At 39.8% G+C, this 18818-nt stretch overlaps 2 protein-coding genes and 1 long non-coding RNA gene across 4 annotated transcripts; 1 reads left to right on the forward strand and 2 right to left on the reverse strand.

The window, feature by feature from the left end:
• Positions 1-937: 937 nt before the first annotated feature.
• LOC131466381 (uncharacterized) lies at positions 938-16960 on the reverse strand. 2 transcript variants are annotated; one of them, XM_058639568.1, is made up of 11 exons: positions 16485-16903; positions 15662-15789; positions 15404-15507; positions 14189-15313; positions 13965-14032; positions 13219-13520; positions 13071-13127; positions 12936-12980; positions 12539-12601; positions 12288-12402; positions 938-1072 (listed from the first exon to the last, which is right to left on the reverse strand). In XM_058639568.1, the coding sequence occupies exons 6-11, from the start codon at positions 13432-13434 to the stop codon at positions 993-995; spliced, it is 576 nt and encodes a 191-aa protein (XP_058495551.1). In that variant the 5' UTR covers positions 13435-13520; positions 13965-14032; positions 14189-15313; positions 15404-15507; positions 15662-15789; positions 16485-16903; the 3' UTR covers positions 938-992. The 2 variants fall into 2 exon arrangements, with proteins under 2 accessions (XP_058495551.1, XP_058495550.1); XM_058639567.1 differs by lacking the exon at positions 938-1072 and having other exon boundaries at positions 11251-12402; positions 16485-16960.
• Positions 9383-10864, reverse strand: LOC131466382 (ATP-dependent DNA helicase PIF1-like). The gene has a single exon (XM_058639570.1). It carries the CDS (start codon positions 10862-10864, stop codon positions 9383-9385), a length of 1482 nt encoding a protein of 493 aa, XP_058495553.1.
• Positions 16961-16989: 29 nt separating the features above from the next.
• Positions 16990-18793, forward strand: LOC131466383 (uncharacterized). Its single transcript, XR_009241419.1, has 3 exons — positions 16990-17507; positions 18348-18540; positions 18654-18793. It is a non-coding gene; the product is annotated as an uncharacterized LOC131466383 (long non-coding RNA).
• The last annotated feature ends 25 nt before the right edge of the window (positions 18794-18818 follow it).

An 18818-nucleotide genomic window follows, 5' to 3' on the forward strand; every position in this document is an offset into this window, starting at 1 on the left:
AAGAATGAGTATTTGGGTCAGCAGAGGGTGTAGGTGCAGTTTCACTACAAGCCAACATGACCACAAACAGCCTAACCCATCCTTTAAACAAAGAGTTTGCCATATATGTTAAAATGATACAAATCTTCTGTCACAACCACTGCAGTGATTAATGTAATAAATGACAATGAAAAGGTAGAATTTAAATAGATTTATTATGTCAGATCTGCATCACCCACTTCCCATACATTGACCTCAATCTGTTCATCGGACAGGGATGAAGTTCCGCTGCACACCTGTGCACACTATAAGTCAACAGGTCTGACGCACTAATAGAACAAAACAGCACACACGTGTATGTTTTTACAGTACTGTACTGACTACATCGATATTGGAACTGGGTCTGATACGAACGGGGAAGTGAGCAGATAAAAACAAACGCAAACTAAAGAAAAGAAAACCTTCTTCTGCCTGCTACTGGCTCACAAAAACACAACAGTGCCTCCACAAGAGCAGCTAGCGGGCCACTGATGCCGTTGTCTAGTTATTCTTAAAATAATGTCTAAGATAATATTGAAATGCTAAGTAGACGTTGAACATTTCTCAGAGTCCTTCATGAACCTCTGGTGTCTCCGTCCCCGTGTCGTCATAGCCTGTGCCCGTTCAGTCTTTGTTGAAGTCGAAATTGCATTTCCACTTGTTGCTGATGTACGTTGTGAAAGTGGATCATGAGTCCCCTGAACTGTTCTTCATTTCCTATCGCTCGCACATAGTGCTCCAAAAAAGCAATCGTCTCGTTGTTCAGCTGATTAGCTGGTGGCACTCTGCCTATAGGAAATAAGATGTGAAAAGACGGACCTGCAAATCAAAGAGTGCTACAGTTGTTATTATTATTCAAACAATGACTATCTGTACAAACAATGATGAACTAAATCCTTACAGTTTCTTCCGTTATGTTGTCCGTCTCCCATGGCGTTCATGTTAGACACAGCTGCTTTACTTGTGCTGATGTTTTACAGGCGTGAGAATGTCTCGTCTTCATGTGTATGTTTCACGTCAGCTGGTATCTGCAGTGTTGCATCACTGAGCTCTGCTGGAGTCAACATACGCACAAATACGTCAGTTATAGGGCTTCACATTCATGATGTGGACGTGTGTGTTCGAATATTCAGTCCTTTCATCTCCCGTCGTGTCATCATATGACACATGCAGCGTAAAGTGGAGATCACATGACAAAAGAGAAGTAAGACAGTGATGGTGGAGATGGTTTGTGGACAGTTGCTTATGACAGACGATGGAGGAAAAGAGGAAGACCACAGAGAAGCTTCATTAATGTTGTGAAGGAGGACATGAGGACAGTTGTTGTAACAGAAGAGGACATGAGGATAGTAGTTGTAACAGAAGAGGACATGAGGACAGCTGTAACAGAAGAGGACATGAGGACAGCTGTAACAGAAGAGGACATGAGGACAGTTGTTGTAACAGAAGAGGACATGAGGACAGCTGTAACAGAAGAGGACATGAGGACAGCTGTAACAGAAGAGGACATGAGGACAGTTGTAACAGAAGGTCCTGGGTCGGGAAGGAGCCGCTGCCCGTCTCTCTCTCCTCACTTCACGTCGTTTACGTCAATAGAGGGAAAATTGAATTTGGGCTGAAAGTTTTATTGACAAGATTAAACTGAGTAACACGATCTCTGTCTATCGATCGCGCTTCACCTGCACACACACACACACACACACACACACACACACAAACGGTGCTGTCCACGGTGCTGTGACACTGAACATGAATATCATGCTCACACAACGATGGGACTTACACGTTTTTATTCACCATACGCACAGAGCTGTAATACTTTTCATTAGATAATGTGATTCCGATAGGTGCAGTTCATTTTAAAGATGCAGTTTTATTTATTTATTTTGTTTGTTTTTTGTTTTTTATTCTTTTTGATGGCTATCCCCCGGTGGGTGCCCGAGCACCGGAGCACCCACGGGATCGGCGCCTATGCTTAAGGATATCATTATAATTCATCCCTAGATTAAAATAAAATGAAATCAGATCAAACTTGTCCATGTTTGCAGCTGAAGCTACTGATGCCAGAAAGTCAACAGTCTCACTGATGAAATGACTAACATTTCTCCCGGCCACGCGTTATTAATTTGTGGCCACCTAATAATCATCTCGTTCCCACGCATTTAAGCAAGTTGTGGCTAAGGAATAGGATCTCGTTCCCACGCATTATTAATTTGTGGCCACGGAATTTTTTTTTTTCCACCCATGTCACCAGAGGGGCTCCGTAGATATGTAGTTCATTCATTTTGTATTATTATTATTATTATTACTATTATTATTATTGTTGTCATTATCATTATTATTTTTGTTATTATCATTATAATTATTATCATCATTGTTATTAATTATTATCATTATTAATATTATTATTACCATTATTATTATTTATTGAATGTGTTTTATTTGTACTCTACAGCACTCTGGTCAGTGTTGATGAATATAAATAAATAAAAATGACAGCTGCCCCGTGGTCTTCCTCATCTTCCACATCCTGTGTCCCTCCTCTGCACGTGAACCTTCACTCTCTTACTCTGCTCTAGTTTAAACTGAGAGTAACTGAGGGAGGAATGCTGCCAACAGCTCGAAATGATGCTTTAATAACACCTTCAAGTCATGTGATGACAGACCGACATTAAATATTCAGTCACATTATGAAGAGAATGAAAAATGAAAGACTGACATATTTGGTGGAAAAGCTGTATCCTGGTAGAGCTGTATCCCCCACCTCCTCTTTTGTGTGTGTGCTGTGGGCGTGTCTCGTCGGTGTGGTGACACAGGTGTAAGGAATCAGCTCTTGGAAACACTCTCTACTTAAGCAGCAGACTCACACTGCTCTGGCTCTCTGTCTCTGGTTTGTTGCCGTCCAGGTGTGTTGGAAGGGGGATATACGGGCATCGCCCTGGGAGGAGAACGCAAGTGGGTCCTAGTCAAAACCAAGGTCCGATGAAGAACCACAGCTCAAGCTCCACATCGCCTCACCGCAGCACGGCCTTGCCACTCGGACCATTAAGCAATTGACCAAATCTCCTCCACTGACTTTCCCCCTGCCCAACTATTAGCACACCTGCACTTTGGATAGATCTCTATTTTAATAATACCCTTTTAACCTTTTAAACTTTGTAATAAAATGTAACCTTTTAACTACAACCTGCTTTATGCATTTTTGTCCACACTACGCTGGTTGGTCAGACAGAACTCTGGGCGTTACAGAGCGACATGTTCACTTTTCATCCTAACGGGGGCGACAGAGGCTCAGTGGATAGATACTTAATCCCACGCTGCTCCTGACAACTGTGTGTGAGTCGGTATGAAAGATAGAACATAGATGCACTGTATGAACGTATGAGTGTGAATGGGTGAACCTGCAGTGTAAAGCAGCTGTGAGTGCTCGTCATTTCTCCTACTGTCAGTTTGGAAAACCACGTCAGAATAAAGAATCTGTTATAGTCGTGGAAGTCAATCGTCCGACATGATAAAGTTACAATTGTGTCATTTTATTGACTCACAGATTATTAATATAACAAACTCTAGCTGGGGGCAGATTATTATGGATTACTATGCTGCATGCATGCAGGCTGTCTGTCTGTCAGTCCTGTGACCCGCTCTCACTGGAATAAACTGTCTATGTAAACAACGCGTATGACATCACATCAATGACATCACATGAGATGAAAGGCCTAAGACTTTAATATTGGACCTACATGTTTGTCTGAGAGTCCTGAAGGCGTTCATGTGTCTTTACATCACATGGATGATTAAACCAAGGGAAACTCAGTAAGACTCAGTGAGAGGAGAGAAGAAGCCTTTGAAAGAGGAAAGGTAGTAATGCGACATTACTGCCAACTGCTGTGAAACACCTCCCACCTCCTCAGTGTCAGTCTGGTTCTTCACATACACACCTGCAGTCTGTTCCTCTTTATCTAGAATGAATAACAGGGGAGATGGACGACACATTCCCAGGAACCGTGAGTATTTGGCTCGTCATTTGTCCCTGAGTGCAGTCTCCAGCAGTGATCATGTGACATGTCTCTCTGTGTAAATTACAGGTCCACGATGGTACTTTTTACCAATAAGACATTTGCCACCAGCGAATCAGCTGCCCAACAGGCAGATTGTTATATTGAATAACTTTGCACAATGGGGAAGAAATGAACAAGAGCTTAGGGAGATTATGATCAGTATGCAAGATCGACATCCTCAGAGAATAGGGTTAGGATATGTTCCAGAGCTGCGAGATCCACGAGAACCGCGGCTGCCCCGGAGGCGATGACAGTCTGTCAGGTATCAGCTGTTTCTCATGAACAACACTTCTCTGGATGAATCTGTTTATGAACTCTCGTCACAGAAACCTCAAAGTACCTCATCATGTAACAGTGTCATAGATGATTAGTGTAACGATGATGAATGAGAGTAACTCTTCCACACATTAAAATATAACACAAAAAGGGCCAGTGACACAATCACTGTCTGTTCTTAATGTAATAAACTCGTCGCGCTCTGGACCGTACAAGTAGTGCCAAAATGCCCACTTGTAGCACTAGTAAGGGAACAGAGCTTTTTTCTTTTTTCTTACTAGTGTAACTAGTAGGTGAGTGTCTGTCTTACTAGTGAGCCTCTAAACCTAACATGTAAAGAGTTTGACCATACTAGTATGAGACTGAGCACAACTAGTGTGTGACTGCATGCAACTAGTAAGGCATTCCTCTTAAACATGTAGTTTAATTTCTGTTCACTAGTTAGTCGACTAGCATCCATCCATCATCTACCGTGGGCGGAGCTGTGCTCATCTCAGCTGACGGGGCGATAGGCGGAGTCACACCCTGGACAGTTCACCTGTCCATCAAACAACCATTCACTCTCACTCTCACACCTGTGGTCAATTTAGAGTGACCAATTGACCTCATCCCTATATTGCATGTTTTTGGACTGTGGGAGGAAACCCACGCACACACGGGGAGAACATGTGACCTCCATGCAGAAAGACCCCATGTCGAACCCGGGTCTTCTTGCTGCAAAGGCAAGAGTTGTCGGACAACTAGTGAGACCAAAATGTGCACTAGTTAGCATCATACTCGATGTTAATTAGTAGAACTGTATAATGCAACTATTTACATGTAGGGTTTACTAGTAGTACTAGTAAACATTTTGGCTTCTATTAGTTTTGCTGTTACTTGTTGTACTATTAAGGCAAAACACATTGCCAACATTTTAGGTGGATTTAGTTTGTTTTAGGTGGATTTAGTTCAGTTTTGGTTTAGGTTTAGGTGGATCTAGTTTGGTTTAGGTTTAGGTGGATTTAGTTTGGTTTAGGTCCGGCCCTAAAGACGTCTATATGAAAATATTCAATTTTGAAAACAGCGCCCCCTGGTGACAGCAGACAGTATGACAACCGGTATTTCAATTAACTCGTCCTAGAGCTTTTGTGCGATCACCTTCAAACTTGGTGAGATGACTGTGGACGAGTTGAGCATTTAAAGTTATCAAAATCTTTTTAAAATGTTGTATGGCGTACGAGATAGGGGGCGCCAAAGTTGGAGATAATTGTGGTTTTTCAAAACAGACAATGAAACTCTTATAACTTTGCGATGGAAGGTCTGATCCCAACCAAACTTGCTATAGTTGATGATGGTTAGTTGTTGAAGACGACTATGTTGCTGAAACGGTACATTTTGAAAACAGCGCCTCCTGGTGGTGGTAGATAATTCTAAAAAAACAAACTTACAACTTTGTCAATCCTGGTCCGATCTGAACCAAACTTGCTAGGATTGATGACCGTCCTGCCCTGAACACAACAAGTAAAACCTAACATTGTCCCATCTGCACGAAAATTGATATGTGAGTTACGGGACCTTACGGGACCTTACAGACACGCCTTTCACAAGTCGGCCATTTTACACAGGAAGTGCCCTCTAACTTTGCCATACGTTGTATGATCTGCACTAAACTTTATATGTGAGTTAAGGGACCTTCCCTGTATACTTATACGGAGACGCCGTTGACCGAACAGGAAGTCAGCCATTTTAAACAGGAAGTGGCCTCTAACTTTGCCATACGTTGTCCGATCTGCACGAAACCTTATATGTGACACCAGGGACCTGTCCTGAGCAAGTCTGCAAAAGATGACCTCCCAACAGGAAGTGGAACGCCCGAAACAGGAAGTAAAGTCTTACATTGTCCGATTGACACCAAACTAGATATGTGAGTTACGGGACCTTCCCTGAACACGTTTAAGGAGACGCTGTTGACCAAACAGGAAGTCGGCCATTTTAAACAGTAAGTGCCCTCTAACTTTGCCAGATGTTGTCCGATCTGCACGAAACTTTATATGTGAGTTAAGGGACCTTCCCTGTATACTTATACGGAGACGCCGTTGACCGAACAGGAAGTTGGCCATTTTAAAAAAGGAAGTATCCTCTAACTTTGCCATATGTTGCTGTTCTGCATGAAACTTCTTATGTGACACAACAGTCATGCCTTGAACACACGTCTCTTATAAACATGACCAAACCTCACAGGAAGGCAACCCCTTTTATTTGAATGGCCATTTTAGGGCTTTATAGACGATTTCATACATTGTTTCAATCAACAGCAGCTACAAACTACTGTGCAATAGTCTTTTAAAATTAATTAAATGTAGGTGTGTTGTATGGACTTTAAAAAATACTGGACCTTTAAGTCTCAATCATCTGTTTTCTTGTTCACACCTCAGTGGATATTTGAGTGATTATGCATATTTACTTTGTAAATTACCAAAATAATCAGTACACTGTGGTACACCAATCTCACGGCTCCACCTGCTAGTGACATTGAGCAAATACATTGTAACTGATTTAAATTGAAATTACCAGATTATTCTTATGATATATACATATACTATGTATATTTGCTATGTATACAAATAGAGATATTACTAAAATAATCAGTACACTGTGGAGAACCAAATCAAATCGATTTTTCTTGTATAACACCAAATCTTGGTCATCACTCAACCTGGTGGTAACACTGAGCAAAACATTTGTAACCAATTTGAATTGACTTCAGTACATTTAGGTTTGACTTGACAGATTATACAAAATATAATCCATTTTTACTTGTGTCATGCCAAACCAAGGTCACAGCTCTACCTGCTGGTGACATTGAGCAACTACATTGTAACTCATTTAAATTAAATTTGATGTAAGACTTTAAACCTTACTAGATATGTTTAATTTGATTAATTCTTCAAAACCTTTGTAAAATACCAGATTTCTATTATGCTATATACATATATTATTTATATTTGCTATGTATACAAATATAGAAATTACCAAAATTATCAGTACACTGTGGAGAACCAAATCAAATAAAAAGAAAATTGTATAACACCAAATTGTGGTCATCACCTGAGCAAAGACTTTGTAACCAATTTAAATTGACTTCAGTACATTTATGTTTGACCTGACAGATTCTAGAAAAAATGTTAAGTAGTATAACTTTCTTGTGTAAAGTAATAGTATGCATAATTAACATGGATAAAATAATGAACAAGATCAAACACTCTTGCAACAAAAACTTGCATAATGCAGATTTAGCAAAACTTGGGTAAAATGTATAGTTTTGATAAAGTGAAAATGTATGCATTAGGACAACATTTAAAATGTACACGCTCTTAGATGAAACTTGCAAAAATAATAACCAGGAAACTAAATGAATTACAATATGATACACTTTTATTTGTATACTGCCTAATAAAAGAAGACATACTTTCCACTCAATTATGATACTTAATACTTATCATACTGTAAAGGGAAGGGAAACCCAACCATTCACACAGTGAGCAAGCACTTGGCAACAGTGGAGAGAAAAAAACTCCCTTTTAACAGGAAGAAATCTCTGACAGAACCAGACTCAAACATGTGCAGCCATCTGCCTCGGCTGGTTGGGGGTGAAAAGAGAAATGGGGACAGAGAAGTGGTGGAGGAAAGCGTGGAAGAGACAGGAAGGGGGGGGGGGGGGGGGACAAGCAGCAAACATATAACAGCTGTACTAACTTGGTAATAAAAGTCATTATTTTAACGAACAATTACAGTTATACATTATCAGCATGATCTCGTAAAAATCTATATCGCAACTTGGTATGGCCCTGGACAAAGAAAAATAGGTTATTTGAAATAACAACATAATCACAACCATCAACAAAGAAAAATTGGTTATTTGAAATTACAACACAATCACAACCAACAATAATAACAAATGTTGTACAAGGACATGGAGTCTGCAGCCCAGAACAGATTATGCCTACAAAGCAAGGAAGAGAGGTTAAGTGAAATAAAAACATCAGCATCTGGAGCCTCTGATTTGAAGATACCTGTAAAATGAGGACTAAGCAAATCAGAGTATGGGAACAAGAGCAAAGTTATTGTTATGTTATTTCAAACTGTTACAATATGGATGGACACTTACTTACTACTTAATCTAATCCTCAGACAACACCTATATTATAAACATTTAAATTCATTGTGTACTAACAGATTTAACAGTATGCAAAATAACCTGTCTACCTGTCTCTAAAAAACTACTCACAGTAATTCATTGTTACAGTTATCATGATGGATCAAGCAGCCAAACTCTGGTGGCATAAACACTTAATTGCCATCACTTGAATAAACATAAGACCGCCTCATGATCACTAACGTATGAAGGCAGCACAAGTGATTCAGCCCCATTACCTACTGTTTTAATGTAAATGTGATCAATTAAAGTGCCCTTTTCTGTTGTTTCTTCTGTTACAATCTGAACATATCCTTTTTCTGTTAAAAGTTTAAATGTTGCTGATGATTTCAAAACATCATCATTAAAATCAACCATAACTGCAATGGTTTCATTTACTGAATCAAACCAATCAAGAAATTTGCCTAAATGCTCTTTAAATAATGTCATGGGATAACATAGTGGTCGATACATCACGGCAATTGCTATGTTGTCTATAGCAAATTTGGACACTATGCACTCCAAATTAAAAGAAGGGACTTTTACTATCTCAAATTCTGTGTTGTCTGCAATATAAATGCCAACTCCACCATGTTGTTGATCTCGCAATGTAATCAATGTGCGGTCATCACTAGTGTAGGATGAACTGTGTGAACAACCATGAAAACTATAACCCTCAATGTTCACTGATTCCACTAACGATGCTGCAGCTAACCAAGTCTCAGTTACAGCAATACAGTTAAGCTGTAATTGCTGTGTACACAACACCAAATCTGACACATGCCGACTCAAACCCTGCACATTCATCCAAAAAACAACAAACCTGCTTGCCCTCAATCGATGCCCTGCCAACCTATCAACTAAAAATGGAGATACAATAAATCTTGTCCTCATCAAACTGTTCAATGATCAAACCTGACAAACTCCTGACTCGACTTAAAGCAACATATGCCTGTCCACCTGCAAATATCCTCTCAAAACACACAACAACATCATCTACTGTGATACCCTGAACTTTGTGTATTGTACACGCCCATGCTAATTTAAGAGGATACTGACGTCTCAGGCCGCCTTTCTTACACACTCTCTCCTCCTCTGGAGCAAAAGCTGTAGAACCCACTAATTCTGCTGAAACACTTGGAGACTGTCTTCTCCTCTCTGCACCTACATTCTCATCATCAAATTTCACATAAACCATTTTTGGAAACTTAACACCCTCTGATTGTACTATCTGTGTTATAACACCACATGCTCCATTCACCAGGCCATCACTCACATCAACATTTTGACACAACATCACACGTGCACCCTCACCTAACAACAACTGCTCAGCCAAAGAAGTATTCTTAGCTTTAGCATGATGGCCTTGAATTAACTCTAATTTCCCTGTTCTCCCATTGTTTTGAAAATCCTGTGCTTCAATAGTCACGTAATCACGACACACATCATACAACCGCTGAATATTGTGCTCATTTACTTGTTGAGTTGTCGCATAAATGTGTAAAGCTGAGCTGACTTCACCAGTTTCACAATGCTTCAAAATATCAACATCACTTTTTAACATCGGTGTCTTTTTTCTATGAGTCCTAACCCTGTTCAACAACTCTGCAAACACAGTGTCTTTCTTCCTGACTACTTCTGTCAACTGTACAACTGAAAACAAAGACCACAAGTCAATATTGAAATCCTCTACATACAGAGGTTTTCCTTTAACTGGAGGTAACTGGTAAAAATCTCCGACAGCAATAACACAAATGTTTCCACTTTGTTTCATTTGACATAATCTACCGTGAATATATGCCAATAGATTGTGATTTACCATTGAAATTTCTTCTATTATCAACATTTGCAGATCACTGAATTTAGTACGAAGAGAATTGATTTTTTCCTCACCCAGTGGAGTGTACGGTAAGTGTATATCTACTCCAATACTGAATGTGTGGTGAATTGTTGCTGCATTCAAATTATATGCAGCAAAACCTGTTGGTGCAGTTATTAAAACACTGACATTGTCAGGATGACTGCACAATGGTGATAACAACCAAATTGACTCGTATTGAATAGCTTTGATTAAATTGCTTTTACCAGTTCCAGCACCACCTGTAATGAAAACATGTAGAGGAGGTGGATGTTTCCCTGAGACCTTGTTTAAACACCACTGCCGAATCTGATAAAACACCCGCATCTGTGTATCATTCAAAGACCTAACCAACAACAAACCATTACTCCTACACATTACATTGTTCCTTTTCTCTAAATGTTGCACCTGTTCACCAGTAACAGCTAAATCTGGACTATGATCCTGGTGATCTGCCACTGCCTCCTGTCTCTCTGCCATTTCCTCCACAGACTCTAAACACAACTGACACCACGCATCTTCTGCCACACATCAACATTAATCCTATTCTGGATATTTTCTAACATGTCTGCATCTACTTCAAACCTGTTCCTATTTGTATCAACAACTGACTTAACTGGATGTACCGATCCATCACAAAACACAACACTTCCATTCTCATAAAACTGCTGGAATGTTTCAAAACCCTCCCGTTGTAGCTGATCATCAACACGATATGGCATGAACAACTGCAATCTACTCAAATGAAACAATTGTGGATTTTTTGTTTCAGAAAACCGAGCATAACGCACTACAGCAGGTTGTGTTCTGATTCTTTTTACAACAAAACCACAATTATTGCTTAACTTAATCTTATTTTTACTGTTCTAATTTTTACTCGGAACACGATATTCAGACACAAACACGGCAATACACGTCTCCTTAACTGTAACCTCACTAACAAATGCTAAATCTGGATAACCTGGATCACTCCTTACAACCCTCTTTGAACTACGTGTAGAGATTGGAACTTTACGCTTTGCACCAATCTGACTGACTCTCTTACCTGAAGATGACTGGCTAGCACCACCATCATCTTTGCAAACACAACTATCATCTATGCTATCACCACCATCTACTTTCAGAGTGACACGAACACCAGCAATCTCAAACAACGTCTGTGTCCCTCTGAATCCTGCAGCGAAACAACTGAAATGCTGAATCAAGTGTTCAAGACTACTAAAATACACAACAACACTCTTCCCTTTGGGATCCACCATCCCATCTGCACTGCGTGCATGAGAGTCAACTACAGCAAACCGTTCTCCTTCCCTAATAATCCCACAAGTACTGGAGGACAATGTGAAAAAGCATGTGTCATATTTCATACACATCTTTTCCAAACCGTCCCTCAGAGTTGTGCACACACCTGCCTCAATAAGCTCTCCCTCAACCACATTGACATCTCCAGTCACAAAGCCACCATACTCAAACTCATAACAATGGCCATCTCTATCTAACTGCTTTGGTAACTCTGGAATACACGGCATAGAGTGCCCGCCACTTATCGAGTTACTGTCACGCAAAGATGTGTAGATCTTGTCACCAGAAATCACAGCATTGTCCAGATCGCGAGTTTGCCAAGAAAACACATTCTTGGTCTTATGCATTGCCATGGCAGCCAAATGTACTGCCATACACTGCAAACCTCCATAATTAAAGCGCCGGTGACCATGATGAAAGGATCCCCTTACAGAACCCACACCAAAAGTTAACGGAAAGGTATCAGAGCACCCAAACGAAATTGCAACCTCACTTTCTGCATCAGAAACCACTGTGGCCTCCTCTACACCTGAACTAACCGACCCTGCAGCAAAAGTGACCGGCAAAGTGTAAGAGCACCAAGAATTAGGAATAATCCTACCTTTGATGGAGTCTGGGGAGCTGTGCAGAGTAGAGCAGGGAAGGTCCTCGGTGGTCACAGAACTGGCAGGCGATGGTCCAGTCATCACCTCCACAACATCTGCAGCTGCCCCCTCCTACAAATCAAAATGAATGTTATATTAAAAAATTACTTCACATAAACTTGATCACTATGTTACAACTGCCACAATGTTTTAGCAATATCAACACAAACAATTACTTAAAAAAGCATAATAAAAAATAATTACAAACCTGCTGCCGGGTACGTCTCCTCTGGGATCCGATGCGCCTGCGTGGCCGCTCCACAGGGACCTCCTGATGAAAAAACAGATCAAAGTTGTTACACATTGTAAACACACTGTTACTTTTCAGTGAATCAAATAGAAAGGAATATCTTATCTTATATCCACACAGAAATTGGCATATTCAAGTGAATATCAACTTCTACCAAAAAAGTGAACTTTGTTTTAACTTATTCAAGAGCAATAATGAAGAAAAATATTCAGCAAATACTGTACCTTCTTCACACTTAAACAGCTACAAACGAATTACTGACACTATTTATCAGCAAGCAAAAGAAAAGGTTTTACTTAGTTTGAAATTTAAAAGTAATAAAGGTGTTGCATGCTTTAACACAAAGTGCCCTTACCGCCACAGCCCTGCGAAGTTCGGGCCACTCCTCCTCCAGCTCGACCTTAGAAAAAAAACAAATCAAACAAATTAACTGCATGTCTTTCCACACTTTTTTGCCCAACACTAGAAAAAAAAATAGAACTTGTCAGACCTCCTGGTTCCCACGGCTCTTCTTTGGAGCAGGAGTGCTCCTACGACGCTTCACCCCCTAAAGGAAAAAAATAAAAATGCTTTGAACGCAACAACGTTGGATAATTTCAGCTGTCTTGTTCAAAATGAAATCATCAGCCAATAAATACAATTTGCGCGGGAGCAGGAGAAGGAGCAACTGGCGGCAAGCTGTGTTCAACCTCCACAACAGTAGCCATCTCTAACTGCTGGCGGGAGAAGAACAACAGCAAGTCCACCAGCAGCCCCATCCCGGGTCCATCGCTGAGGTGCACCTGCAGAAATACATAATATAAAACACAAATTAACAAAAATATCTTTACTGTCAATTGTCTGGGAAACAACATTTGTCATATCAACTTACACCATCCCAACTCCACAGGTCACTTCAGCTGAGAGGAAAAAAACTCTGCGATAGAGTAGTACCTCACGCCTAAACAAAAAAAACAAGTTTAAATATCCATGCCTACATCATATTGATTTAATGCTGAATGTGATGGAAGTTATATTTCTAAATTTGCCATAGAAGACAATTAATAATACATGCTACTTCAAGAGGAGAAAACTATGCAACAGAGTAGTACCCCACACCTAAACAAACAAAGATACATGATTTTTAAATATGCATGTAGAAGAATTTAATTTTATTAATCCCCTTAGGGAAAGTATTCCTCTGCATTTGACCCATCCTAGAATTAGGAGCAGTGGGCTGCCACACTGAGTAGCGCCCGGGAAGCATTGGGGGGTTGGGTACCTTGCTCAGGGGTACCCCAGCCCTTTTTGGCCAGGTGGGGATTTGAACCAGCGACCCTGGTTACAAGTCAAGTTCCCTTTTCCACTTGGCCATGGGCAAACAACATTTGTCATATCAACTTACGCCATCCCAACTCCACAGGTCACTTCGGCTGAGAGGAAAAAACTCTGCGATAGAGGAGTACCTCACCCCTAAACAAAAAAACAAGTTTAAATATACATGTGTACATCATATTAATTTAATACATGCTGAATGTGATGGAACATATATTTCTAAATTTGCAATAGAAGACAATTCATAATACATGCGACTTTAATTCAACTGAATTCAATATTTTTGGGACATACCCTTGCGTGCGGCCACGCGGTGGAACTCTTGGCGAAAGAGCTCCAGGTCCACGTTCCGACGCGGAGGGAAGTCCAGGACAAACACCTATACAACACATAAAATTAAAAAAATATATATAATAATCTCAAACGGTCAATAGAATAACAAATCTTCTGCAACAGCCTATAAAAGCACATCCATTAAAGGCCACATAGACCGGAAGCTCCAATTAACGCTGCGTTTGTGTGTGTATCTGCGTCATTACCTCGTTTATGAAACCCTAACGTTTCAGAACAACAGTTCAGCCACTGCTGAGAAAATAGTGTTGTATTGTTTTCCTGGGCTCTGCGAAGCGGATCGGCACTTCCGTAGTTTGATGTCGTCATCAGTAAACCTCACCACTCCTCTCACCACCATAGCGCCTCCTGGTGCGGGCACTAGTCCGGGCACATCCGGTTGCGTACATTCAACCGCAGAAGAAGAAGAACTACTCTCGTTGTAGCTGCTGAGATGCAGAGCATCCACCGTGCCAGAGGGGGAGCTGTGTATCTGAGAGCTGGCCTACCAATTACGTCACTTCCAGGTATCTGGCCAATCACAGGACAGTGGGAAAGCTCTCGTTGGCTGGCCAATCACAACACAGTCCACGTTCGGGGGGTGTGGTTTTGGTCTGAAACAGCGCGGCTGACGAGAGCGTCAGTGAGGAGATATTTTGATCGGCTCGTTTGCAGCGATTAGGAGGTTTTTAACCATGAAAACAAGTTAATATATGTAAGTAGACCTCCATAACTAACATATATGTGTGATACAAGCATTCTATGTCGCCTTTAATTCATTATGATGGAACACATATGTAAATATTAAAATAATCTTGCCTTTGGCCACCGAGACAAGGCACTGGTGAGGAGCTTCTCGAAGTCCACAGCAGCTTCGTCCAAAGTCCTACTGGCAGTCAGGTCGTTGCTGGGGGCTAGAACACAGACAAGGTCAGGTGTCCTGGGGAGGACTGCACTCACCAACTCGATCGTCAGCTCCCTGGCACAGGCCCCCGGCGTCGACATGGCACCAAAGGAAAGGAACTCGTCCAGAAACTACACGATGCCATCAACGATGGCGCGCAGGTGGGAATCCCCGACAAGAACAAACTGGAACAATGGAAAATATTTTTTTTGAGAATTTTAATCATTTTGTATCAGATCAAATCACTGTGTTTGTGAATTTTGAAACAACAATACCTTCTTGTCAGATGACTCGGCCGGGATGACCACTTTGTGACTCCTGCCAGTCAGGGTTGAAACTGGCCAGGTGCTCACACGGTGGCGACGACCAGTACCTCGGCCTTGTTAAAATGAGAAAGAACATTAAAATAGAAGTACACATCTTCCAATTACATTGTACAAATGCAAAGAGGAAAAAAACAAACTTAAATGAGCATGAGCATTCTCCACACACATTAAAGAAAACACTTAATGACAAAACAGGTGACTACATACGTGAGGGACCGGGAGCCGGTGGCATGAAGCTGGTGGAGCTCCGCAGGCGCAGACTCCACCACCGCAGCCAGGTGCTTCTCCATCCTCTTGGCCGCACTGGAACGGTTGTGGCCCTTGAGACGAGGCATCTTACACAAAAAAAAACACTTTAAGAAAAACACCAAAACTGAGAAAATGTAAAATTGCCTTCTGTTTTTCAAAGTTACAAATGCAAAATAATCATAAATGAAATGATCGAAATACCGCACAACAAAAGCCAATTAACAAAACGCATCATTTAAAGTTGAAGAAAAAACGACTACATAAAAAATACATTATCTACATATTTATAGGATCTGTAGCTGTGTTATAAAATGAGGATGTAATTTAAATCACTCTTATCTGTGTTTAACGTGGAATAAATGAAGCTCCATGGAGCTGAGGCCTGACGCAGACAAGAGATGCACCACGAAAAAAGAACTTAATTCAAACTACATAAATAAATACAAACAGAAAAACACGCATACTAGAAGCTGTAGTTGTGTTTAAAAATATTAGTCTTATTTAAGTTACTCTCATCTGCCTTTAACTGTGATAATTGGAGCTAATATGTACAGATATTAAGCCCTGCATTAGCAGACAGGAGGTTCATACACACCATAACGAAAAACACTTAATTTAAACTACATTAAACAAAATATAACTGAAGCACAATATGTACAGAAGATGTGGCAACATTACTTTAAATGATTCGTTCAATTACATCGTTCTATCTGCTTTTTTCACCGTGTAAACAAAGAGCTACGTCACGCTAATATTTAGCCACCTGTAGCCATGCACTTACCTTCGATCCTCCGCTGGTTCCACTGGTTCTGCTGCTCTGCTGCTGCTGAAGTCCGGTCCACACGATGAAGAAGGTCTTTAAAACCGTTGATAGTCACTGGTAGAGATGAAATTCGCTGATAATAGCTGATAATAGCTGCTCAAATGCCAATGCCAAAGTCTAGTCCAACTCCGTGAACAGTAGACTGAAGGAGGCGGGGCAAACAGGGGGTATTTATAGATTACCTGCCTTCTAGATCGTTCTAATAGCGAAATTTACAATAACAGTAATTATAACATAAAAAATAAATAAAAGCAGTGTGGTATTTTATCACAATGTAAAATGAAAATTTTAAAATAAACAGGAAACGCCGTGTAATAGCGGAACATGTCAAAATAAAAACTTTTGGCGCCGTTTAACGGAGAAAAATACTCTTCCATTAAGGACGATAATCATACGCTTTCTGATGGAAAAAAATGCATTTATTTTCAAAGTGTAAAGTAAAGTAAAGTAAAACTATGAAAATGAAATTTAAAAAAAACCGGAAACACTATGTAATAGCGGAACATGTCATCCTACAATTAACGGAGGTAAATACTCTTCCATTAAGAACGATAATTATACGTTTTCTGGTGGAAAAATACTCTTATTTTCTGGTGGAACAATGGTATATTTTATATTTTCCCCTCACTTCTGTGACCCAGTCACACTTCTGTCATGCCAAACCACAGACATAAAGTCTACAGGTGGGAATCACCTATCTGCGAAGGGATATGGAACGGTCCTATTGTCGGATTGAGCTAATCACTGTGACGTATATCACAATTAACGAAGATTTACACGACAACGGACGTAAGTACAAAGTAGTTAAGAACGATAAAATAATAACCAACGTCAAATTATTATCTACAAATATACAAATATAACAATTGTATAGAATTGATATGTGTTTATAACTTCTTTGTGCATGTGTTTTTAAGATGACTTCACCAACCAAAATCCCGGCGATGTGGCAGGAACATGAAGCAGCTGCAACTTCTGGCGGTAAGTACATCATTAAACCTTCTCACTAGAAAATGGGTTTTCAACTCAGTTGCATATAACTACTTATTGAAACAAAAAAGAATAAATTATATGTAAAAATAAGTATTTTTACAGCTGCTCATAACTATTCTGATACTCAACTAATAATCTATTATGAATATGTTGGTGAACTAATAACATAATACATCACAAAACAACTCACTGAATGTCTTTAGCTACAAGAGTTTATATTTACCCTGGAGTTGTTTTTGGCATTTGATAACTAACAATGTAAACGATAAAAAGGATTACCTTACCAAAGATAAATAAAATTGCATCAATATTTTTCAGACAAATGAATTTCCTTAATAAAAAAAACCCCACTTAATTTACCATGAGTTTTGTGCCCAGTTCCCTGTAATCTACAGTGTTAGTTCCAACTGAATGATGACATGACTTTTATCAGAACAATGTACTCCCTTGATTCATTCACATGAAATACTGCCATACTTTTGATATTTTCAGGGAAGACAGTATTGCATCAGCAACAGCCATGAAACTCATACACAAAAGTAAAAACAATAATAATTAAATTTGAATGAATGCATTAAATAATTAACCTAACTATAACATTTCCAAACTCACATTAAAATGACCATGAACATCACATAAAAATACTAGATAGATAGATACTTTATTGATCGCGAAGAAAATTCAAGAGTCCATGTGTTTTTCCTAATATACCAAATATCAACAAAAAATGCAAAATATCCAAAACCATGACAATAAACCTATCAAGACTATCAATATGCTTTTCCAGTTACATGTAAAATATGTGCATCATTTCGTCTGTCTCAACAGTACTCATCCACCGACCCTGCAGTGCCAAGGCACATTTTGGCAGCCAGGGTGCTGGACGTATCCACAATAGTGGCACATAAAATTAATTGGTATGAGAGACGGCTGAAGGCCGAACAAAAAAAAAAGGAATATCTGGATAAACAATTGAAGGAGGCCCAGAAGTGGATGGCAGACGATGATGACGCAATGGCTGGTTAGTACTAAAAACATAAAATAAGTAAGTTTTGTGTCAAACACAAACAAAAGGAATCATAAATGTGTCATTACAAATGCTTATTAATATAAATGTGTCTTTCATATTCACAGTGAAAATGTCTTCAGAAGAAGAAAAAGAAGAACTCAGTCCTGACAGAAATAAGCAATAGAATGCAACAAAACTTAAAACAATTTAGTCTGAGGAAAAACACATGGACTCATGAGTAAAACTCTCTTTTTTGCAGTGTCCCACGAATAAAAAAGTAAGTATTAGTG

The sequence above is a fragment of the Solea solea genome, chromosome 10 (assembly GCF_958295425.1).
Source record: "Solea solea chromosome 10, fSolSol10.1, whole genome shotgun sequence".
Classification (NCBI taxonomy): Eukaryota; Metazoa; Chordata; class Actinopteri; order Pleuronectiformes; family Soleidae; genus Solea; species Solea solea.